Source organism: Salvelinus fontinalis, chromosome 14 (assembly GCF_029448725.1).
Source record: "Salvelinus fontinalis isolate EN_2023a chromosome 14, ASM2944872v1, whole genome shotgun sequence".
Taxonomy (NCBI): Eukaryota; Metazoa; Chordata; class Actinopteri; order Salmoniformes; family Salmonidae; genus Salvelinus; species Salvelinus fontinalis.
This window is the reverse complement of record NC_074678.1, coordinates 1700619-1726859: the sequence shown is the minus strand read 5'-3', so window position 1 is coordinate 1726859 and position 26241 is coordinate 1700619. Positions and strand designations below refer to the sequence as shown.

The 26241-nt window shown below is 46.7% G+C and overlaps 2 protein-coding genes across 6 annotated transcripts in view; both read right to left on the bottom strand.

Moving 5' to 3' along the window:
- LOC129869371 (DENN domain-containing protein 1B-like) overlaps positions 1 to 26241 on the bottom strand; it is a 316391-nt gene that overhangs the window by 257667 nt on the left and 32483 nt on the right. For 4 of the 5 annotated variants that reach the window (XM_055943720.1, XM_055943716.1, XM_055943717.1 and 1 more), the window contains exon 3: positions 24751 to 24794. The exons of the other annotated variant lie outside the window; for it this stretch is intronic. In XM_055943720.1, coding sequence (XP_055799695.1) covers positions 24751 to 24794 — 44 coding nt within the window. The remainder of the gene's footprint in view (positions 1 to 24750; positions 24795 to 26241) is intronic. 5 annotated transcript variants of the gene reach the window in all.
- LOC129869373 (uncharacterized) lies at positions 6233 to 11670 on the bottom strand. Its single transcript, XM_055943721.1, has 2 exons — positions 7586 to 11670; positions 6233 to 7284 (listed from the first exon to the last, which is right to left on the bottom strand). The coding sequence occupies exon 1, from the start codon at positions 10139 to 10141 to the stop codon at positions 9104 to 9106; it is 1038 nt and encodes a 345-aa protein (XP_055799696.1). The 5' UTR covers positions 10142 to 11670; the 3' UTR covers positions 6233 to 7284; positions 7586 to 9103.

The window sequence follows — 26241 nt, the reverse complement described above, 5'->3', positions numbered from 1 at the left end:
GGGGGGCAACTCAATATTTGGAAGATGTTCCCACCTATGAGTAGTATATGGAATTTTTCACGTGTTTCATCACAAACTGTCATAAACAAATCTCACAAGTATCAGACACTGCAAGCTCCCAGCTACTATCTAGTCAACACAACATTCACATTATCCCACCCCTTGTTAGCCACTGTTGGCATAAAAAGCCAAACCTAACACAATATCTGCCAAATAATGTCCCCTGTCTGTCTGTGTGGTGGGCGTGTTTGTCTATCCCTCCGTGTAACCAGCTGATGTGACAACCGTCTTGTGGGTTGACAGAATTACATTCCCAAAAACCTTCTCAAATAAATGTTAACTGCAAAGTAGGCTTACCTGGCAGAAGTATATTATGAGTAAGTATATAATGCCTATCGATTATATGTTATTTGTAAACTTTGCCTTGAAATGAGCAGCAGCAGTACAGAATCATGGATAGACCGGCACAGACTGCACATTCCTCACTCGCTAGATGCACGACTAAAGGGTCAGACGTGCAATTACAGGAGAATTACACAAAAATATATATTTATACGATCTCTTCCAGACCTAAAAGAAAATGTCTTCTGATGTGATTTAACCATTGACAGGGACTCAGAGCATAACATTTCATTGTTCCTTTATTAACAATTTGTAAATATGAAAAATAAAAAATAAAAATCTAAAACCAGGCCAAATAAAACTGAGAAAAGATTATTTGGGAAAATATAAAAACAGAATTTGGGAAAATAATCTGAGATTTTACAGGCCCCCCTTAAGGTTGTTAAATAAACATTATTTGACCATGTTCAGACCATGTTCAGAAAACATAGTGTACTACTTTCTTTATTACACTAAGGACCCTGGGAAGAGTTGACAACATAGTGCACTACTTCCTCTAGTACACTAAGGACCAGGGGAAGAGTTGACAACATAGTACACTACTTCCTCTAGTACACTAAGGACCCTGGGAAGAGTTGACAACATAGTACACTACTTCCTCTAGTACACTAAGGACCAGGGAAGAGTTGACAACATAGTGCACTACTTCCTCTAGTACACTACGGACCCTGGGAAGAGTTGACAACATAGTACACTACTTCCTCACTAAGGACCAGGGAAGAGTTGACAACATAGTACACTACTTCCTCACTAAGGACCAGGGAAGAGTTGACAACATAGTACACTACTTCCTCACTAAGGACCAGGGAAGAGTTGACAACATAGTACACTACTTCCTCACTAAGGACCAGGGAAGAGTTGACAACATAGTACACTACTTCCTCACTAAGGACCCTGGGAAGAGTTGACAACATAGTACACTACTTCCTCACTAAGGACCAGGGAAGAGTTGACAACATAGTACACTACTTCCTCACTAAGGACCAGGGGGAGAGTTGACAACATAGTACACTACTTCCTCTAGTACACTACGGACCCTGGGAAGAGTTGACAACATAGTACACTACTTCCTCACTAAGGACCAGGGAAGAGTTGACAACATAGTACACTACTTCCTCACTAAGGACCAGGGAAGAGTTGACAACATAGTACACTACTTCCTCACTAAGGACCAGGGGGAGAGTTGACAACATAGTGCACTACTTCCTCTAGTACACTAAGGACCAGGGAAGAGTTGACAACATAGTGCACTACTTCCTCTAGTAGACTAAGGACCAGAGAAGAGTTGACAACATAGTACACTATATCCTCTAGTACACTAAGGACCAGAGAAGAGTTGACAACATAGTACACTACTTCCTCTAGTAGACTAAGGACCCTGGGAAGAGTTGACAACATAGTGCACTACTTCCTCTAGTACACTAAGGACCAGGGAAGAGTTGACAACAGAGTGTACTACTTCCTCTAGTACACTAAGGACCCTGGGAAGAGTTGACAACATAGTGCACTACTTCCTCTAGTACACTAAGGACCAGGGAAGAGTTGACAACATAGTACACTACTTCCTCTAGTACACTAAGGACCAGGGAAGAGTTGACAACATAGTGCACTACTTCCTCTAGTACACTAAGGACCAGAGAAGAGTTGACAACATAGTGCACTACTTCCTCTAGTACACTAAGGACCAGAGAAGAGTTGACAACATAGTACACTACTTCCTCTAGTACACTAAGGACCCTGGGAAGAGTTGACAACATAGTACACTACTTCCTCTAGTACACTAAGGACCAGGGGAAGAGTTGACAACATAGTACACTACTTCCTCTAGTACACTAAGGACCAGGGAAGAGTTGACAACATAGTGCACTACTTCCTCTAGTACACTAAGGACCAGGGAAGAGTTGACAACATAGTACACTACTTCCTCTAGTACACTAAGGACCAGGGAAGAGTTGACAACATAGTACACTACTTCCTCACTAAGGACCAGGGAAGAGTTGACAACATAGTACACTACTTCCTCTAGTACACTAAGGACCAGAGAAGAGTTGACAACATAGTGCACTACTTCCTCTAGTACACTAAGGACCAGGGGAAGAGTTGACAACATAGTGCACTACTTCCTCTAGTACACTAAGGACCAGGGGAAGAGTTCACAACATAGTACACTACTTCCTCTAGTACACTAAGGACCCTGGGAAGAGTTGACAACATAGTGCACTACTTCCTCTAGTACACTAAGGACCAGGGGAAGAGTTGACAACATAGTACACTATATCCTCTAGTACACTAAGGACCAGAGAAGAGTTGACAACATAGTGTACTACTTCCTCTAGTACACTAAGGACCCTGGGAAGAGTTGACAACATAGTACACTATATCCTCTAGTACACTAAGGACCAGGGGAAGAGTTGACAACATAGTGCACTACTTCCTCTAGTACACTAAGGACCAGAGAAGAGTTGACAACATAGTGCACTACTTCCTCTAGTACACTAAGGACCAGAGAAGAGTTGACAACATAGTGCACTACTTCCTCTAGTACACTAAGGACCAGGGGAGAGTTGACAACATAGTACACTACTTCCTCTAGTACACTAAGGACCAGGGAAGAGTTGACAACATAGTACACTACTTCCTCTAGTACACTAAGGACCAGGGGAAGAGTTGACAACATAGTGCACTACTTCCTCTAGTACACTAAGGACCCTGGGAAGAGTTGACAACATAGTGCACTACTTCCTCTAGTACACTAAGGACCCTGGGAAGAGTTGACAACATAGTACACTACTTCCTCTAGTACACTAAGGACCAGGGGAAGAGTTGACAACATAGTGCACTACTTCCTCTAGTACACTAAGGACCCTGGGAAGAGTTGACAACATAGTGCACTACTTCCTCTAGTACACTAAGGACCCTGGGAAGAGTTGACAACATAGTACACTACTTCCTCTAGTACACTAAGGACCCTGGGAAGAGTTGACAACATAGTGCACTACTTCCTCTAGTACACTAAGGACCAGGGAAGAGTTGACAACATAGTGCACTACTTCCTCTAGTACACTAAGGACCAGGGGAAGAGTTGACAACATAGTGCACTACTTCCTCTAGTACACTAAGGACCAGGGGAAGAGTTGACAACATAGTGCACTACTTCCTCTAGTACACTAAGGACCCTGGGAAGAGTTGACAACATAGTGCACTACTTCCTCTAGTACACTAAGGACCCTGGGAAGAGTTGACAACATAGTGCACTACTTCCTCTAGTACACTAAGGACCCTGGGAAGAGTTGACAACATAGTGCCCTACTTCCTCTAGTACACTAAGGACCCTGGGAAGAGTTGACAACATAGTGCACTACTTCCTCTAGTACACTAAGGACCAGAGAAGAGTTGACAACATAGTGCCCTACTTCCTCTAGTACACTAAGGACCCTGGGAAGAGTTGACAACATAGTGCACTACTTCCTCTAGTACACTAAGGACCAGAGAAGAGTTGACAACATAGTGCACTACTTCCTCTAGTACACTAAGGACCAGAGAAGAGTTGACAACATAGTACACTACTTCCTCTAGTACACTAAGGACCAGAGAAGAGTTGACAACATAGTGCACTACTTCCTCTAGTAGACTAAGGACCAGGGAAGAGTTGACAACATAGTACACTACTTCCTCTAGTACACTAAGGACCCTGGGAAGAGTTGACAACATAGTGCACTACTTCCTCTAGTACACTAAGGACCAGGGAAGAGTTGACAACATAGTGCACTACTTCCTCTAGTACACTAAGGACCAGGGAAGAGTTGACAACATAGTGCACTACTTCCTCTAGTACACTAAGGACCAGGGGAAGAGTTGACAACATAGTGCACTACTTCCTCTAGTACACTAAGGACCAGGGGAAGAGTTGACAACATAGTGCACTACTTCCTCTAGTACACTAAGGACCAGGGGAAGAGTTCACAACATAGTACACTACTTCCTCTAGTACACTAAGGACCCTGGGAAGAGTTGACAACATAGTGCACTACTTCCTCTAGTACACTAAGGACCAGGGGAAGAGTTGACAACATAGTACACTATATCCTCTAGTACACTAAGGACCAGAGAAGAGTTGACAACATAGTGTACTACTTCCTCTAGTACACTAAGGACCCTGGGAAGAGTTGACAACATAGTACACTATATCCTCTAGTACACTAAGGACCAGGGGAAGAGTTGACAACATAGTGCACTACTTCCTCTAGTACACTAAGGACCAGAGAAGAGTTGACAACATAGTGCACTACTTCCTCTAGTACACTAAGGACCAGAGAAGAGTTGACAACATAGTGCACTACTTCCTCTAGTACACTAAGGACCAGGGGAGAGTTGACAACATAGTACACTACTTCCTCTAGTACACTAAGGACCAGGGAAGAGTTGACAACATAGTACACTACTTCCTCTAGTACACTAAGGACCAGGGGAAGAGTTGACAACATAGTGCACTACTTCCTCTAGTACACTAAGGACCCTGGGAAGAGTTGACAACATAGTGCACTACTTCCTCTAGTACACTAAGGACCCTGGGAAGAGTTGACAACATAGTACACTACTTCCTCTAGTACACTAAGGACCAGGGGAAGAGTTGACAACATAGTGCACTACTTCCTCTAGTACACTAAGGACCCTGGGAAGAGTTGACAACATAGTGCACTACTTCCTCTAGTACACTAAGGACCCTGGGAAGAGTTGACAACATAGTACACTACTTCCTCTAGTACACTAAGGACCCTGGGAAGAGTTGACAACATAGTGCACTACTTCCTCTAGTACACTAAGGACCAGGGAAGAGTTGACAACATAGTGCACTACTTCCTCTAGTACACTAAGGACCAGGGGAAGAGTTGACAACATAGTGCACTACTTCCTCTAGTACACTAAGGACCAGGGGAAGAGTTGACAACATAGTGCACTACTTCCTCTAGTACACTAAGGACCCTGGGAAGAGTTGACAACATAGTGCACTACTTCCTCTAGTACACTAAGGACCCTGGGAAGAGTTGACAACATAGTGCACTACTTCCTCTAGTACACTAAGGACCCTGGGAAGAGTTGACAACATAGTGCCCTACTTCCTCTAGTACACTAAGGACCCTGGGAAGAGTTGACAACATAGTGCACTACTTCCTCTAGTACACTAAGGACCAGAGAAGAGTTGACAACATAGTGCCCTACTTCCTCTAGTACACTAAGGACCCTGGGAAGAGTTGACAACATAGTGCACTACTTCCTCTAGTACACTAAGGACCAGAGAAGAGTTGACAACATAGTGCACTACTTCCTCTAGTACACTAAGGACCAGAGAAGAGTTGACAACATAGTACACTACTTCCTCTAGTACACTAAGGACCAGAGAAGAGTTGACAACATAGTGCACTACTTCCTCTAGTAGACTAAGGACCAGGGAAGAGTTGACAACATAGTACACTACTTCCTCTAGTACACTAAGGACCCTGGGAAGAGTTGACAACATAGTGCACTACTTCCTCTAGTACACTAAGGACCAGGGAAGAGTTGACAACATAGTGCACTACTTCCTCTAGTACACTAAGGACCAGGGAAGAGTTGACAACATAGTGCACTACTTCCTCTAGTACACTAAGGACCAGGGGAAGAGTTGACAACATAGTGCACTACTTCCTCTAGTACACTAAGGACCAGGGGAAGAGTTGACAACATAGTGCACTACTTCCTCTAGTACACTAAGGACCAGGGGAAGAGTTCACAACATAGTACACTACTTCCTCTAGTACACTAAGGACCCTGGGAAGAGTTGACAACATAGTGCACTACTTCCTCTAGTACACTAAGGACCAGGGGAAGAGTTGACAACATAGTACACTATATCCTCTAGTACACTAAGGACCAGAGAAGAGTTGACAACATAGTGTACTACTTCCTCTAGTACACTAAGGACCCTGGGAAGAGTTGACAACATAGTACACTATATCCTCTAGTACACTAAGGACCAGGGGAAGAGTTGACAACATAGTGCACTACTTCCTCTAGTACACTAAGGACCAGAGAAGAGTTGACAACATAGTGCACTACTTCCTCTAGTACACTAAGGACCAGAGAAGAGTTGACAACATAGTGCACTACTTCCTCTAGTACACTAAGGACCAGGGGAGAGTTGACAACATAGTACACTACTTCCTCTAGTACACTAAGGACCAGGGAAGAGTTGACAACATAGTGCACTACTTCCTCTAGTACACTAAGGACCAGAGAAGAGTTGACAACATAGTGCACTACTTCCTCTAGTACACTAAGGACCAGAGAAGAGTTGACAACATAGTACACTACTTCCTCTAGTACACTAAGGACCAGGGGAAGAGTTGACAACATAGTGCACTACTTCCTCTAGTACACTAAGGACCAGGGGAAGAGTTGACAACATAGTGCACTACTTCCTCTAGTACACTAAGGACCAGGGAAGAGTTGACAACATAGTGCACTACTTCCTCTAGTACACTAAGGACCCTGGGAAGAGTTGACAACATAGTGCACTACTTCCTCTAGTACACTAAGGACCAGGGGAAGAGTTGACAACATAGTGCACTACTTCCTCTAGTACACTAAGGACCCTGGGAAGAGTTGACAACATAGTGCACTACTTCCTCTAGTACACTAAGGACCAGGGAAGAGTTGACAACATAGTACACTACTTCCTCACTAAGGACCAGGGAAGAGTTGACAACATAGTGCACTACTTCCTCTAGTACACTACGGACCCTGGGAAGAGTTGACAACATAGTGCCCTACTTCCTCTAGTACACTAAGGACCAGGGAAGAGTTGACAACATAGTGCACTACTTCCTCTAGTACACTAAGGACCTGGGAAGAGTTGACAACATAGTACACTACTTCCTCTAGTACACTAAGGACCAGGGAAGAGTTGACAACATAGTACACTACTTCCTCTAGTACACTAAGGACCAGGGAAGAGTTGACAACATAGTACACTACTTCCTCTAGTACACTAAGGACCCTGGGAAGAGTTGACAACATAGTACACTACTTCCTCTAGTACACTAAGGACCAGGGAAGAGTTGACAACATAGTACACTACTTCCTCTAGTACACTAAGGACCAGGGAAGAGTTGACAACATAGTACACTACTTCCTCACTAAGGACCAGGGAAGAGTTGACAACATAGTGCACTACTTCCTCTAGTACACTAAGGATCAGAGAAGAGTTGACAACATAGTGCACTACTTCCTCTAGTACACTAAGGACCAGGGGAGAGTTGACAACATAGTACACTACTTCCTCTAGTACACTAAGGACCAGGGGAGAGTTGACAACATAGTACACTACTTCCTCTAGTACACTAAGGACCAGGGGAGAGTTGACAACATAGTACACTACTTCCTCTAGTACACTAAGGACCAGGGGAGAGTTGACAACATAGTACACTACTTCCTCTAGTACACTAAGGACCAGGGAAGAGTTGACAACATAGTGCACTACTTCCTCTAGTACACTAAGGACCAGGGAAGAGTTGACAACATAGTACACTACTTCCTCTAGTACACTAAGGACCAGGGGAAGAGTTGACAACATAGTACACTACTTCCTCTAGTACACTAAGGACCTGGGAAGAGTTGACAACATAGTACACTACTTCCTCTAGTGCACTAAGGACCAGGGGAGAGTTGACAACATAGTGCACTACTTCCTCTAGTACACTAAGGACCAGGGGAGAGTTGACAACATAGTACACTACTTCCTCTAGTACACTAAGGACCAGGGGAGAGTTGACAACATAGTACACTACTTCCTCTAGTACACTAAGGACCAGGGGAGAGTTGACAACATAGTGCACTACTTCCTCTAGTACACTAAGGACCAGGGAAGAGTTGACAACATAGTACACTACTTCCTCTAGTACACTAAGGACCAGGGAAGAGTTGACAACATAGTACACTACTTCCTCTAGTACACTAAGGACCAGGGAAGAGTTGACAACATAGTACACTACTTCCTCACTAAGGACCAGGGAAGAGTTGACAACATATTGCACTACTTCCTCTAGTACACTAAGGATCAGAGAAGAGTTGACAACATAGTGCACTACTTCCTCTAGTGCACTAAGGACCAGGGAAGAGTTGACAACATAGTGCACTACTTCCTCTAGTACACTAAGGACCAGGGGAGAGTTGACAACATAGTACACTACTTCCTCTAGTACACTAAGGACCAGGGGAGAGTTGACAACATAGTACACTACTTCCTCTAGTGCACTAAGGACCAGGGGAGAGTTGACAACATAGTACACTACTTCCTCTAGTACACTAAGGACCCTGGGAAGAGTTGACAACATAGTGCACTACTTCCTCTAGTACACTAAGGACCAGGGGAGAGTTGACAACATAGTACACTACTTCCTCTAGTACACTAAGGACCAGGGGAGAGTTGACAACATAGTACACTATATCCTCTAGTACACTAAGGACCAGGGGAGAGTTGACAACATAGTACACTACTTCCTCTAGTACACTAAGGACCAGGGGAGAGTTGACAACATAGTACACTACTTCCTCTAGTACACTAAGGACCAGGGAAGAGTTGACAACATAGTGCACTACTTCCTCTAGTACACTAAGGACCAGGGAAGAGTTGACAACATAGTACACTACTTCCTCTAGTACACTAAGGACCAGGGGAAGAGTTGACAACATAGTACACTACTTCCTCTAGTACACTAAGGACCTGGGAAGAGTTGACAACATAGTACACTACTTCCTCTAGTGCACTAAGGACCAGGGGAGAGCTGACAACATAGTGCACTACTTCCTCTAGTACACTAAGGACCAGGGGAGAGTTGACAACATAGTACACTACTTCCTCTAGTACACTAAGGACCAGGGGAGAGTTGACAACATAGTACACTACTTCCTCTAGTACACTAAGGACCAGGGGAGAGTTGACAACATAGTACACTACTTCCTCTAGTACACTAAGGACCAGGGGAGAGTTGACAACATAGTACACTACTTCCTCTAGTACACTAAGGACCTGGGAAGAGTTGACAACATAGTACACTACTTCCTCTAGTGCACTAAGGACCAGGGGAGAGTTGACAACATAGTGCACTACTTCCTCTAGTACACTAAGGACCAGGGAAGAGTTGACAACATAGTACACTACTTCCTCACTAAGGACCAGGGAAGAGTTGACAACATAGTGCACTACTTCCTCTAGTACACTAAGGACCAGAGAAGAGTTGACAACATAGTGCACTACTTCCTCTAGTGCACTAAGGACCAGGGAAGAGTTGACAACATAGTACACTACTTCCTCTAGTACACTAAGGACCAGGGGAGAGTTGACAACATAGTACACTACTTCCTCTAGTACACTAAGGACCAGGGGAGAGTTGACAACATAGTACACTACTTCCTCTAGTACACTAAGGACCAGGGGAGAGTTGACAACATAGTACACTACTTCCTCTAGTACACTAAGGACCTGGGAAGAGTTGACAACATAGTACACTACTTCCTCTAGTGCACTAAGGACCAGGGGAGAGTTGACAACATAGTGCACTACTTCCTCTAGTACACTAAGGACCAGGGAAGAGTTGACAACATAGTACACTACTTCCTCACTAAGGACCAGGGAAGAGTTGACAACATAGTACACTACTTCCTCTAGTACACTAAGGACCAGGGGAAGAGTTGACAACATAGTGCACTACTTCCTCTAGTACACTAAGGACCAGGGAAGAGTTGACAACATAGTGCACTACTTCCTCTAGTACACTAAGGACCCTGGGAAGAGTTGACAACATAGTGCACTACTTCCTCTAGTACACTAAGGACCTGGGAAGAGTTGACAACATAGTGCACTACTTCCTCTAGTACACTAAGGACCAGGGAAGAGTTGACAACATAGTGCACTACTTCCTCTAGTACACTAAGGACCAGGGAAGAGTTGACAACATAGTGCACTACTTCCTCTAGTACACTAAGGACCCTGGGAAGAGTTGACAACATAGTACACTACTTCCTCTAGTACACTAAGGACCAGGGAAGAGTTGACAACATAGTGCACTACTTCCTCTAGTACACTAAGGACCCTGGGAAGAGTTGACAACATAGTACACTACTTCCTCACTAAGGACCAGGGAAGAGTTGACAACATAGTGCACTACTTCCTCTAGTACACTAAGGACCAGGGAAGAGTTGACAACATAGTGCACTACTTCCTCTAGTACACTAAGGACCAGGGAAGAGTTGACAACATAGTGCACTACTTCCTCTAGTACACTAAGGACCAGGGAAGAGTTGACAACATAGTACACTACTTCCTCACTAAGGACCAGGGAAGAGTTGACAACATAGTACACTACGGACCAGGGAAGAGTTGACAACATAGTGCACTACTTCCTCTAGTACACTAAGGACCAGGGAAGAGTTGACAACATAGTGCACTACTTCCTCTAGTACACTAAGGACCAGGGAAGAGTTGACAACATAGTACACTACTTCCTCTAGTGCACTAAGGACCAGGGAAGAGTTGACAACATAGTGCCCTACTTCCTCTAGTACACTAAGGACCTGGGGAAGAGTTGACAACATAGTGTACTACTTCCTCTAGTACACTAAGGACCTGGGGAAGAGTTGACAACATAGTGTACTACTTCCTCTAGTACACTAGACAGGGACGAGAGAGAAAGAGCGAGAGAGGGATGAGAGAGAAAGAGCGAGAGAGGGACGAGAGAGAAAGAGCGAGAGAGGGACAGAGAGAGAGACAGAGAGAGAGACAGAGCGAGAGACAGAGCGAGAGAAAGAGCGAGAGAGCGAGAGAGCGAGAGGGAGCATGTGGAAATAAAAAAGTGGTAAAAACATAAAGGAAAAAGACTGGTGTTTTGGTGCAGTTACAGCAAACTAGCGCAAAAATAATATTGCGATATTGTCAAAACGATACGGTATATCGTCACAAATAATATCTTGATATGTAACTATCACTTTTTTTCCCACATTACTAATACTACTGCCGTATACGAGTATAAGAAGTGGTGCTGTGGTACAACCATAGTGAAACAGGCTTTAAGGTAGAAGGAACTACGAGGCACCATGTGACCAACCGACTTGGTTCCACATTCTCTGTTCCGTTAGTGAAACAGAGTTCTTTACCAGAACATCTTCCTGATTCTAAAACAAGATCTGATGCAGTGGCCTATTATTTTCCACGGCTGCCGAAAACACACCCTCCTCACCTCTCCTCACTTCTGACCCCTCATCTCCCCCACTGCCTCATCCTCTCTCCTCTACCCTCACCTCCTCCCCTTCTCTCCCCTCTTTTCCCATCCTTTTCTCCTCTTCTATTCTCTCCTCTCTGCTCTCCCCTCCTCCCTCCTCTCCTAGGAAGCAACCCAGGGGTCAGTGTAATCAAGACCCATGAGCAGCAAAGGCCATCAGTTAGGTGTCCAGAGGAGTGCCTGTACAGAGGCTAGCTCAGCAGGGCGAGTATTTCCATTACGTATTGCCCCACAACACCCCAGAGAGCTGGCAGTGAGGGGTTAGAGACAGATAAACACACACACACACATTATAGAGTCTTGTCTGACACCGCTGTCAGGGTGCAGTGAAGAGGAAAGACGAGACCCATTGACACACACATAGAAACACACAGACGCAAAAGTGAAGACATAAACACACCCCCCATCTGTTTTCACCCCGTTTCAGCCCGTCAAAGATGGAGCAACTGCAGCACTACAAGCTACATATTCTGACCCTATTTACTGCACAAGTCTCCCTCTCTCCCTCTCTTCCCTGCTACCCCCTCTCCTTCTCTTCCACCCCCTCTCCCTCTCTTCCCTGCCTCCCCCTCTTCCCTGCCTCCCCCTCTTCCCTGCCTCCCCCTCTTCCCTGCCTCCCCCTCTTCCCTGCCTCCCCCTCTTCCCTGCCTCCCCCTCTCCCCCTCTCTTTCCTGCCACCCCTTCTCCCCCTCTCTTTCCTGCCACCCTCTCTCCCCCCTTCCCCCTCTCTCCCCCGCCTCCCCCTCAGTCTCTCTCCCACCTCCTCCCTCTCCCACTCCCCCCTGCTTCCCCCCGACTGTCAGTCTTCTCTCCCAACTTCACCATGTCACCCCATCACTCTTCCCCCCCTCCCCCCAGCCCAGGGATTGGTCCACCAATCATACAGTGTCAGTGAGGCAGCGCTGATGGCCTGTGGTGTCAGATATAGACTAATATCTGCTCTGAGTAAGGAGACCCCTGGGACAACACCTCTCTCTCTCCATCTCTACTGACTGGCTGAGACCACACTGTGTTTGTCCACCTCTCTCTCTCTCTCTCTCTCTCTCTCTCTCTCTCTCTCTCTCTCTCTCTCTCTCTCTCTCTCTCTCTCTCTCTCTCTCTCTCTCTCTCTCTCTCTCTCTCTCTCTCTCTCTCTCTCTCTCTCTCTCTCTCTCTCTCTCTCTCTCTCTCTCTCTCTCTCTCTCTCTCTCTCTCTCTCTCTCTCTCTCTCTCTCTCTCTCTCTCTCTCTCTCTCTCTCTCTCTCTCTCTCTCTCTCTCTCTCTCTCTCTCCTCTCTCTCTCTCTCTCTCTCTCTCTCTCTCTCTCTCTCTCTCTCCTGACTGACTGACTGACTGACTGACTGACTGACTGACTGACTGACTGAGACCACACTGTGTTTGTCCTCCTCTCTCTCTCTCTCCATCTCTACTGACTGGCTGAGACCACACTGTGTTTGTCCTCCTCTCTCTCTCTCTCCATCTCTACTGACTGGCTGAGACCACACTGTGTTTGTCCTCCTCTCTCTCTCTCTCCATCTCTACTGACTGGCTGAGACCACACTGTGTTTGTCCTCCTCTCTCTCTCTCTCTCTCTCTCTCCATCTCTACTGACTGGCTGAGACCACACTGTGTTTGTCCACCTCTCTCTCTCTCTCTCTCTCTCTCTCTCTCTCTCTCTCTCTCTCTCTCTCTCTCTCCATCTCTACTGACTGGCTGAGACCACACTGTGTTTGTCCTCCTCTCTCTCTCTCCATCTCTACTGACTGGCTGAGACCACACTGTGTTTGTCCTCCTCTCTCTCTCTCCATCTCTACTGACTGGCTGAGACCACACTGTGTTTGTCCTCCTCTCTCTCTCTCTCCATCTCTACTGACTGGCTGAGACCACACTGTGTTTGTCCTCCTCTCTTTCTCTCTCTCCATCTCTACTGACTGACTGAGACCACACTGTGTTTGTCCACCTCTCTCTCTCTCCATCTCTACTGACTGCCAGTCTAACAGTGTGGTCTCAGCCCCCTAACGCGCTCTGCCTCGCCCCCCCTAACGGGCTCTGCCCCGCCCCCCCTAACTCTCTCTGCCTCGTCCCCCCTAACTCTCTCTGCCTCGTCCCCCCTAACTCTCTCTGCCACTCTCTTTCGCTCTGCCACTCTCTTTCGCTCTGCCACTCTCTTTCGCTCTGCCACTCTCTTTCGCTCTGCCACTCTCTTTCGCTCTGCCACTCTCTTTCGCTCTGCCACTCTCTTTCGCTCTGCCACTCTCTTTCGCTCTGCCACTCTCTCTGCCTCTAAACATACACCAAATGAGTGTTTGGGTCAAAACACACTGCATTGGACTGTTGAATATGTAGCCGCAGTACAGACAGTGTGTGTAACTAGGCCTATTTACTGTTAAGTAGCAGTACTGTACCTGTCATTTGTTAAATAGGAATTTGTTCTTAACTGACTTGCCTAGTTAAATAGAGGTTAAATAATTTCCTGCCACAGCTGCTACTGAGAAGAGATAGGAAGTATGAGAGAGAGCAGATATTTGCATTCACTCATTGCAACACTGCCCTGATTAGTTTGGATAACATCATCCCTGTGTGTATCAGAGTACGAGAGAGAGAGAGAGCGAGAGAGACTAAGATAGAGAGAGTAAGAGAGAGAAGGAGAAAGCAGAAAGGACTGGAAAGAGATTAGGGTCTAGTTCTCCCCTACACATATTTGAAAGGAAGAAAACAAAAAGGACATTGAGAAAGATAGTTCTCATAACACTAACTATCAGATTGATGCTCCTCTGTTTTGACTGACCTACTGTAGAAATAACTGATTTAATCATATGCAAATGTTCTCTCCTCAAGTTTCCAAAATGCCCATTGTTTGTAAAACGTGAAAACTAGGAAAAATCCTTCTCCTCTAGAGATGCATTACGATGTCATAACCCTCCTGCTAGATGACGGGCAATAACGCTCCTGCTAGCTGACGGGCAATAACACTCCTGCTAGGTAACGGGCAATAACACTCCTGCTAGGTAACGGGCAATAACACTCCTGCTAGGTGACGGGCAATAACACTCCTGCTAGGTAACGGGCAATAACACTCCTGCTAGGTAACGGGCAATAACACTCCTGCTAGATGACGGGCAATAACACTCCTGCTAGGTGACGGGCAATAACACTCCTGCTAGGTAACGGGCAATAACACTCCTGCTAGGTAACGGGCAATAACACTCCTGCTAGGTGACGGGCAATAACACTCCTGCTAGGTGACGGGCAATAACACTCCTTCTAGGTGACGGGCAATAACACTCCTTCTAGGTGACGGGCAATAACACTCCTGCTAGGTGACGGGCAATAACACTCCTGCTAGGTGACGGGCAATAACACTCCTGCTAGGTGACGGGCAATAACACTCCTGCTAGGTGACGGGCAATAACACTCCTGCTAGGTGACGGGCAATAACACTCCTGCTAGGTGACGGGCAATAACACTCCTGCTAGGTGACGTGCAATAACACTCCTGCTAGGTGACGGGCAATAACACTCCTGCTAGGTGACGGGCAATAACACTCCTGCTAGGTGACGGGCAATAACACTCCTGCTAGGTGACGGGCAATAACACTCCTGCTAGGTGACGGGCAATAACACTCCTGCTAGGTAACGGGCAATAACACTCCTGCTAGGTAACGGGCAATAACACTCCTGCTAGGTAACGGGCAATAACACTCCTGCTAGGTGACGGGCAATAACACTCCTGCTAGGTGACGGGCAATAACACTCCTGCTAGGTAACGGGCAATAACACTCCTGCTAGGTAACGGGCAATAACACTCCTGCTAGGTGACGGGCAATAACACTCCTTCTAGGTGACGGGCAATAACACTCCTTCTAGGTGACGTGCAATAACACTCCTTCTAGGTAACGGGCAATAACACTCCTGCTAGGTGACGGGCAATAACACTCCTGCTAGGTGACGGGCAATAACACTCCTGCTAGGTGACGGGCAATAACACTCCTGCTAGCTGACGGGCAAAAACACTCCTGCTAGCTGACAGGCAATACCACTCCTGCTAGCTGACGGGCAAAAACACTCCCCCATCTCAGTCCCGAAGTCGTCTGAGTCTGTGTGTTCTCTCGTCTTTTTCTTTTTTTATGTTTTGGGGGGGGGGGGTTGGGGGGGGGGGGGGGGGGGAAACAGGAAACAGATAGATCTCCATCTGTCTATTTAAAAAGATATATATACAATTAAAATATATGCTTTAGCCATCTCTCCCTCTCTGTCCCCCCCTCCCTCTCTGTCCCCCCCTCCCTCCCTCTCTGTCCCGTCCCCTCCCTCTCCGTCCCCCCCCTCCCTCTCCGTCCCCCCCCTCCCTCTCCGTCCCCCTCTCCCTATGGCAGCTGTCTCAGGGGCTGAGGGAGTAAGAGAAATGGAGAGAGAGAGATGGAGTGAGAGAAAAAATGGAGAGAGAGAAAAAATGGAGAGAGAAAAATGGAGACAGATAGTGAGAGAGAAATGGAGAGAGAGACAGAGATGGAGAGAGAGACAGAGATGGAGAGAGCGAGAGAGCGAGAGAGCGAGAGAGCGAGAGAGCGAGAGAGGGAGAGAGGGAGAGAGGGAGAGAGGGAGAGAGGGAGAGAGCGAGAGAGCGAGAGAGCGAGAGAGCGAGAGAGCGAGAGAGCGAGAGATGGAGAGATGGAGAGATGGAGAGATGGAGAGATGGAGAGATGGAGAGATGGAGAGATGGAGAGATGGAGAGAGCGAGAGAGCGAGAGAGCGAGAGAGCGAGAGAGCGAGAGAGCGAGAGAGCGAGAGAGCGAGAGAGCGAGAGAGCGAGAGAGCGAGAGAGCGAGAGAGCGAGAGATGGAGAGATGGAGAGATGGAGAGATGGAGAGATGGAGAGAGCGAGAGAGCGAGAGAGCGAGAGAGCGAGAGAGCGAGAGAGCGAGAGAGCGAGAGAGCGAGAGAGCGAGAGAGCGAGAGAGCGAGAGAGCGAGAGAGCGAGAGAGCGAGAGAGCGAGAGAGCGAGAGAGCGAGAGAGCGAGAGAGCGAGAGATGGAGAGATGGAGAGATGGAGAGATGGAGAGATGGAGAGAGCGAGAGAGCGAGAGAGCGAGAGAGCGAGAGATGGAGAGATGGAGAGAGCGAGAGATGGAGAGAGCGAGAGATGGAGAGATGGAGAGATGGAGAGATGGAGAGATGGAGAGATGGAGAGATGGAGAGATGGAGAGAGCGAGAGATAGAGAGAGCGAGAGATAGAGAGAGCGAGAGATGGAGAGAGCGAGAGATGGAGAGAGCGAGAGATGGAGAGAGCGAGAGATGGAGAGAGCGAGAGATGGAGAGAGCGAGAGATGGAGAGAGCGAGAGATGGAGAGAGCGAGAGATGGAGAGAGCGAGAGATGGAGAGAGCGAGAGATGGAGAGAGCGAGAGATGGAGAGAGCGAGAGATGGAGAGAGCGAGAGATGGAGAGAGCGAGAGAGATGGAGAGAGCGAGAGAGATGGAGAGAGCGAGAGAGATGGAGAGAGCGAGAGAGATGGAGAGAGCGAGAGAGATGGAGAGAGCGAGAGATGGAGAGAGCGAGAGATGGAGAGAGCGAGAGAGCGAGAGATGGAGAGAGCGAGAGATGGAGAGAGAGAGATGGAGAGAGCGTTTTTCACTTCATATGACACCGCCCTGGCATGCCATCCTGCAGTCTGCTCCCCTTTGAGCCTCTATTCTACCATAGAACAGAAAAAAAAAATCAATTGGTATTTCCATAATCCACACTCTTGTCTGCCTGCCTCCTCCCCAGGGTCGACTAACCCCTCCACCCTGATCCTACGGCCTACAACTGTCATTACGCCGGGCAACAATACCGGGCCAAACAAAAGGAAGCCTGAGGAGACTGTTAGCGGCTCCAACCATATGCTCCTCAGCTCCTGGAGAAAAGACGAGTGACTGACTGATTGACCGACTGCAGCTTCTCTCTCTCTCGGTTGCAGTGCGGAACCACAAAGAGGAAAATGAGCCTAGGCCTGGTAATGAGCTGTGTGAATAGTGTACAGGCCTTTCTGGCTGCCGACCGGTGGGGGAAAGACCAAGACGTCTGCACACAGTCACACCACGGTATATAATAGCTACACTAGCCATCTCATTCACAATGTGGTGAACACCAGAGAGAGAGACAGATAGCAAGAGAGAGTGCAAGATGGTAAATAGACGAGAGACAGAGAGAGTGAGAGAGAAAGGAGAGAGAGGGAGGGGAAACACTAACACTTGTTACTTAATGCTACTTAACGTTCTGACAGCTTCACTATGAAAGTTCTCTATCATTTTCTTTCTGTATCTGTTTCTCTTTCACTGTGTTTCTCTTTGTTCATCTTGCTGTTCATTTCCTTCTCTCTCCCGATCTTCATCCTTTCCCATTCTCTCTTCCCCAATCATTCCCTCTCTATCCAAGACAAGTGATCTAGTTGTAGGCTATTAGTGGACAGACAGACAGATCCCCTAGTGTGATGTAGTTGAATTAGTGGACAGACAGACAGACAGATCCCCTAGTGTGATGTAGTTAAATTAGTGGACAGACAGACAGACAGATCCCCTAGTGTGATGTAGTTGTATTAGTGGACAGACAGACAGACAGATCCCCTAGTGTGATGTAGTTGAATTAGTGGACAGACAGACAGACAGATCCCCTAGTGTGATGTAGTTGAATTAGTGGACAGACAGACAGACAGATCCCCTAGTGTGATGTAGTTGTATTAGGGGACAGCAGACAGGGAGGGGAGGGGAGGGAGGGAGGGAGGGAGGGAGGGAGGGAGGGAGGGAAAGGGGGGGAGAGAAGAGAGGTTGAGGAGAGGGGAGAGAGATGCAATATGACTTGCGATTTCAAAACACTTGGGTGAACTGTTGGAATCAGGGAAATAGAATGATTATTCTAATTCTATAGTTAGAATATAATAGTGGCCACTTTTATTACAGCGTTGTTTGACATGACAACAAATGAAAAAGCCCAGGAGAGATTCATAGAATTAGGAATTTGAATACTAATAGGATCTCTATGGAGGTGTTATTGTGACAGGTTAGGAACCAAAGGGTTGGTCAGTATTTCCCAGGGGAGTGGGACCCTAGAATCCAGGGGTCTCTAACCGGTTAATCACAGACACTGCAAGCTCCCAGCTACTATCTAGTCAACGCAACATTCACATTATCCCACCCCTGGTTAGCCACTGTTGGCTTAAAAAGCCAAACCTAACACAATATCTGCCAAATAATGTCCAGCATTATTACCCCTGTCTCTCTGTGTGGGAAGAGTTTCAGAGGAAGAGAAGAGAAGAACGTGCCTATTTGAAAGCAAGAAAAAATAACATTGTAGCTCGCGACATTTCATTTTTAAAAGTGGCTCTCGCTCTAGAAAAGGTTCGGGACACGTGCTATAATGTTTGGCTACATGAAATGTTCTCTCTTACTTCATGTAGCTAGCTAACATTCATGCTTCACTTATTCCTCTCGGATTTAGAAGATGCCTTTGCAAAAACAACATGCTGATTTTGGCCTACACCAGCACTGGTATAATTTATTAGCTAGCTAGCAAGCTATTAGCATTAGCAGCTAAAATGATAATTTTAGCGCTCCTTTGTCACGATCGTGTGGCGGATTAACGGACCAAAATGCAGCTCTTGGAAAATAAGCCATCTTCTTTTATTAAACAACACGAAGATGAACACGACACAAAAACACTTTAACAAAACAACAAAACGACCGTGAAGCTACAAACGTTGTGCACAAACTTACAGGCTACTAACGTTCTTACATAGACAACGCTAGACATATACACTCAACACAAAACCATCTACTACACCCATTAACCCCTTTACCAAATAAACACCCAAAACAACAAAACATAAACATTCCCCATGTCACACCCTGACCTAACTAAAATAATAAAGAAAACCAATAATACTAAGGCCAGGGCGTGACATCCTTGAGTGACAGGGGGCGGGGCTTGGTGAGAGACGACTCAAGTATTGGAGTAAACTATCAAAACAGAGCAGTGCATCACAACAAACCAAACATTGAAATACCGTTTTAGAAGATAACGTAAAAACCAAAACCGGTATAGTAAAATACAGTAAACTACCCAGCCCTAAGTGAGAGAGAGGTTAAGGCAGGGGGGGACAGAGAGAGAGTTTGAGGGAGAGAGAGAGAGAGAGTTTGAGGGAGAGAGAGAGAGAGAGGTTGAGGGAGAGTAGGGGAGAAGAGAGGTTGAGAGAGAGTGGGGGAGAAGAGAGGTTGAGAGAGAGTGGGGGAGAAGAGAGGTTGAGAGAGAGTGGGGGAGAAGAGAGGTTGAGAGAGAGTGGGGGAGAAGAGAGGTTGAGAGAGAGTGGGGGAGAAGAGAGGTTGAGAGAGAGTGGGGGAGAAGAGAGGTTGAGAGAGAGTGGGGGAGAAGAGAGGTTGAGAGAGAGTGGGGGAGAAGAGAGGTTGAGGGAGAGTGGGGGAGAAGAGAGGGAGAGTGGGGGAGAAGAGAGGGAGAGTGGGGGATGATAGAGGGAGAGTGGGAGAGAAGAGAGGTTGAGGGAGAGAAGAGAGGTTGAGGGAGAGAAGAGAGGTTGAGGGAGAGAAGAGAGGTTGAGGGAGAGAAGAGAGGTTGAGGGAGAGTGGGGGAGAAGAGAGGTTGAGGGAGAGTGGGGGAGAAGAGAGGTTGAGGGAGAGTGGGGGAGAAGAGAGGTTGAGGGAGAGTGGGGGAGAAGAGAGGTTGAGGGAGAGTGGGGGAGAAGAGAGGTTGAGGGAGGTGTGTGAGAAGAGGTGTGTGAGAGAGAGAAGGCAGCAGGCAACATGAAAATGTTTGTTCCATAATGCAATTAGATGGGAAACAAAGTTGTCAAAAGGGCACTGCACATGTAAGATGACAAAGATGAAAATATCCATTAGAAATGTAGAGAGGAGATCTAAAGATGCAACAACTAGCATGGGTTGATAATGACTAGGAGTGTGCCTTTGGCTGTTGGACAATGAAAGAAAGTCGATATAAAATAATTGCACAAACGGATACGGTCTGATTTTGGCTCGGCTCCTTTGAAGCAAGGTAAGACATGCCTCATAATATGTAATAAATCAAACAACTAAAAGATGCACTATGCAGGAATCACCATTTCCTGGTTGCTAAGATTCTAACAGTTCAGCTAATTTCAGTTTCTGTGACAAAACAAGCAAATATGGTGTCGAGAATCATTTCACCATCTAAAACACTGAGAAAGTATTGGACCTTCTAAATCGTAATGAAATATATTTTCCATAACCAAATCTATAGTAAACTCAGCAAAACTGTGTTTATTTAAACTGTGTTTATTTTCAGCAAACTTAACATGTGTCAATATTTGTATGAACATAACAAGATTCAACAACTGAGACATAAACTGAACAAGTTCCACAGACATGTGACTAACAGAAATGGAATAATGTGTCCCTGAACAAAGGGGGGGGGGGTCAAAATCAAAAGTAACAGTCAGTATCTGCTGTGGCCACCAGCTGCATTAAGTACTCCAGTGCATCTCCTCCTCATGGACTGCACCAGATTTGACAGTTCTTGCAGTGAGATGTTCGCCCACTCTTCCACCAAGGCACCTGCAAGTTCCTGGACATTTCTGGGGGGAATGGCCCTAGCCCTCACCTTCCGATCCAGAACGAGCAGTATGGCTGGTGGCATGGTCATGCTGGAGGATCATGTCAGGATGAGCCTGCAGGAACGATACCACATGAGGGAGAAGGATGTCTTCCCTGTAACGCACAGCGTTGAGATTGCCTGCAATGACAACAAGCTCAGTCCGATGATGCTGTGGCACACCGCCCCAGACCATGACGGACCCTCCACCTCGATCCCGCTCCAGAGTACATGCCTCGGTGTAACGCTTATTCCTTCGACAATAAACACAAATCCAACTATCACCCCTGGTGAGACAAAACCGTGACTTGTCAGTGAAGAGCACTTTTTTCCAGTCCTGTCTGGTCCAGCGACGGTGGGTTTGTGCCCATAGGTGACGTTGTTGCCGGTGATGTCTGGTGAGGACCTGCCTTACAATAGGCCTACAAGCCCCCAGTCCATCCTCTCTCAGCCTATTGCGGACAGTCTGAGCACTGGAGGGATTGTGCATTCCTGATGTAACTCGGGCAGTTGTTGTTACCATCCTGTACCTGTCCCGCAGGTGTGATGTTCAGATGTACCGATCCTGTGCAGGTGTTGTTACATGTGGTCTGCCACTGTGAGGATGATCAACTGTCCGTCCTGTCTCTCTGTAGCGCTGTCTTAGGCGTCTCACAGTACGGACATTACAATTTATTGCCCTGGCCACATCTGCAGTCCTCATGCCTCCTTGCAGCATGCCTAAGGCATGTTCACGCAGATGAGCAGGGACCTTGGGCATCTTTCTTTTGGTGTTTATCACAGTCAGTAGAAAGGCCTCTTTAGTGTCTCAGTTTTCATAACTGTGACCTTAATTGCCTACCGTCTGTAAGCTGTTAGTGTCTTAACAACCATTCCACAGGTGCATGTTCATTAATTGTTTATGGTTCATTGAAAAGCATGGGAAATAGTGTTTAAACCCTTTACAATGAAGATGTGTGAAGTTATTTGGATTTTTACAAATTGTCTTTTTGCTGAGTTTATTTTCAGCTGTTTGAAGCTGGTGTGCAAAACCGAAAGTAAAAGCAAAACGTAATAATTGGAGGTATAGAAATAGTGCATAGAACAGATCTACATCCTTCTTAGAGTTGCTTTCAATGAGAATGACAGACCTATAACTCACGTTTCTATGTGAATTTGGTCGGGGGGGGGGGGGGGGGGTCGCACAAGCAGTGACACATTGCAGCTTAAGAATGTTTTCAAAATGCAACCTGCCTCCAGCTCATTGTGTGACGCGCTGATGAACCCTGCCGTCCGTTGCCGATGCTGTTTGCGATGCTGTAGCAGCATCTCTGTATCTGTATGCTGTACTACGCGTGTGATAAGATACATAACCAATATACTGTACACACGCACCAATTTAATTCCACTAAATGTATAAAATTAACCTAGAGGCTGATAAGCATGACCATTCAAATGTATTTTAACGCCGCCAAACATACCCCCGTAAAACTGACTATCCTACCGATCCTCGACTTCGGCGATGTCATTTACAAAATAGCTTCCAATACTCTACTCAGCAAACTGGATGCAGTCTATCACAGTGCCATCCGTTTTGTCACCAAAGCCACTTATACGACCCACCACTGCGACCTGTATTCTCTCGTTGGCTGGCCCTCGCTACATATTCGTCGCCAGACCCACTGGCTCCAGGTCATCTATAAGTCTATGCTAGGTAAAGCCCCACCTTATCTCAGCTCACTGGTCACCATAACACCACCCACCCGTAGCACGCGATCCAGCAGGTATATCTCACTGGTCACCATAACACCACCCACCCGTAGCACGCGATCCAGCAGGTATATCTCACTGGTCACCATAACAACACCCACCCGTAGCACGCGCTCCAGCAGGTATATCTCACTGGTCACCATAACAACACCCACCCGTAGCACGCGCTCCAGCAGGTATATCTCACTGGTCACCATAACAACACCCACCCGTAGCACGCGCTCCAGCAGGTATATCTCACTGGTCACGATAACAACACCCACCCGTAGCACGCGCTCCAGCAGGTATATCTCACTGGTCACCATAACAACACCCACCCGTAGCACGCGCTCCAGCAGGTATATCTCACTGGTCACCATAACAACACCCACCCGTAGCACGTGCTCCAGCAGGTATATCTCACTGGTCACCATAACAACACCCACCCGTAGCACGTGCTCCAGCAGGTATATCTCACTGGTCACCATAACAACACCCACCCGTAGCACGTGCTCCAGCAGGTATATCTCACTGGTCACCATAACAACACCCACCCGTAGCACGCGCTCCAGCAGGTATATCTCACTGGTCACCATAACACCACCCACCCGTAGCACGTGCTCCAGCAGGTATATCTCACTGGTCACCATAACACCACCCACCCGTAGCACGCGCTCCAGCAGGTATATCTCACTGGTCACCATAACACCACCCACCCGTAGCACGTGCTCCAGCAGGTATATCTCACTGGTCACCATAACAACACCCACCCGTAGCACGTGCTCCAGCAGGTATATCTCACTGGTCACCATAACAACACCCACCCGTAGCACGCGCTCCAGCAGGTATATCTCACTGGTCACCATAACAACACCGACCCGTAGCACGCGCTCCAGCAGGTATATCTCACTGGTCACCATAACAACACCGACCCGTAGCACGCGCTCCAGCAGGTATATCTCACTGGTCATCCCTAAAGCCAACACATCCTTTAGCTGCCTTTCCTTCCAGTTCTCTGCTGCCAATGACTGGAACGAATTGCAAAAATCGCTGAAGTTGGAGACTTATATTTCCCTCACTAACTTTAAACATCAGCTATCTGAGCAGCTAACCGATCGCTGCAGCTGTACATAGCCCATCTGTAAATAGCCCATCCAATCTACCTACCTCATCCCCATATTGTTTTATTTACCTTTCTGCCCTTTTGCACACCAGTATTTCTACTTGCACATCATCATCTGCTCATTTATCACTCCAGTGTTAATCTGCTAAATTGTAATTACTTCCCTACTATGGTCTATTTATTGCCTTATCTCCTTACGCCATTTGCACACACTGTATATAGTCTTTTTCTATTGTGTTATTGACTGTACGCTTTTTTATTCCATGTGTAACTCCGTGTTGTTGTTTGTGTCGCACTGCTTTGCTTTATCTTGGCCAGGTCGCAGTTGTAAATGAGAACTTGTTCTCAACTAGCCTACTTGGTTAAATAAAGGTGAAATAAAATAAAAAACCATCATCAATGAATCGACTAATAAACATTACTTAGCAACGCGATTGTTTTCTTCTTCTCCCGGACAATTGTTGCCAATTTTATTTATCGGCCATTCTAACTGTATTATTTTGTGGCCAAAAGCCGGCTATTACCGACTAACGGAAAACCCTGGTGTGTGTTAGCGTGTGTGTGTGTGTGTTAGCGTGTGCGTTTCCAACCTGGTCTGTGTAGTCCTGGGGGAAGCTCCACTGCACGGTAGGATCTGGAGGTAATTGACAGACAGCATTAATCAGCGGTGAGAAACACAGCCTTCGCAGCGCTGCCTCAGAACACATACATATTAATGAGAGGGGTGGGGGCAAGGGTGGTTGCCGCCAGTCAGCACACACACACACACACATTCGGATAGTAATACACACACACGCTGTTAGCGAACACTGTGGAGAGACGGAGGATGTGGGTCTCCAATATGCTAATGTGTCTCCTCCATGTAGATATGATGTGATATTATACCCCACATCATCCCTGCTTGGGCGTGTGGAAATCAGACCTGCACGTACAGTAATTTACAACAAACATCCTACCCCCCCGTGTGTTTGCCGTAGATGGAGAGAGAATTGGCAGGGATGAATTATGCTGGTGCAAAGGCCTCATGGTTGTCTTGGTATTCGTTTCTAAACATTAAGTAACACTGCCATGCATTATAAGACACGTGAACATCTAGAATCCACAGCAAGTGGAGTGGAGGGATTTTTGTTATTCCGCTTGTGTAATAATAACAAAAATCATTCCATCATCTCCATTACTAGCAATTACCAAGTAATCCTATGCAACAATATGTCAGTACTATCTTGCAGATGTGGTAATTAGGCCTACAGTGTTACCACAGAGTGGCCTAGACCAAGCAACAATATGACAGAGATCATGGCAATGGAATAGCTCCAAAAGTGTCAAACCCACCCCACAGTTAGCCAGCTCAAGCTCTTCGAAAAGGACTGAAAAGAAAACAAATAATATTTTTACCACCAGGTCCACGTTCAGTAGCCAAACGTTGTAGATACAAATGAATAGAGCCAATGTGAGTCCTTGTTCTACATGTCAGAGAGGCCTGTTTGGGCTACATGGCATATTTCTCTGAAACGTTTCAAAACGTCCTGCTGAACGCTCCCCCAGGTCTATCGTAAAGTCTACATGAGGAAGAGTTCACGGCCGTAGTGTCACTATCAAAGAGGCTTCTGGTAAACACTGTTTCCACGGTGATAGAGTTCCGAAGTCCAGACCACAACTCCAGAAATAGCCTTAATCTGGGTCCGGGAAACTGGGCCAATGGGCTAAGAAAATGTTATTTTATATTTAGAATTTCAACAGCCGGCATGTTGTCACCAAGTTTCATTCTGGAAGACTAAATTATAATCTCCCTCTCACAAGGACACAGACAAACATCATAAACAGACCACATTTCTCACCCGTGAAGAGAAAAGGGCAAAAGGAGCAAACAGACAGAATCAAAGTTGCCTTCTATAATCCTGTTGGATGTTTTCACAGGCCTCCTCTAAAAAGACCCTGACAAAGACACTCTCGGCTCCCCTCGGGGACGCCATCCCAAAATACACCCCCCATCCCTCCACCCTCTCAGCCTGCCACCACAAATACATAAACACCTTCATCCCATATACATGCACCCCTCCACCCCCTCTTGCTGAGCCACC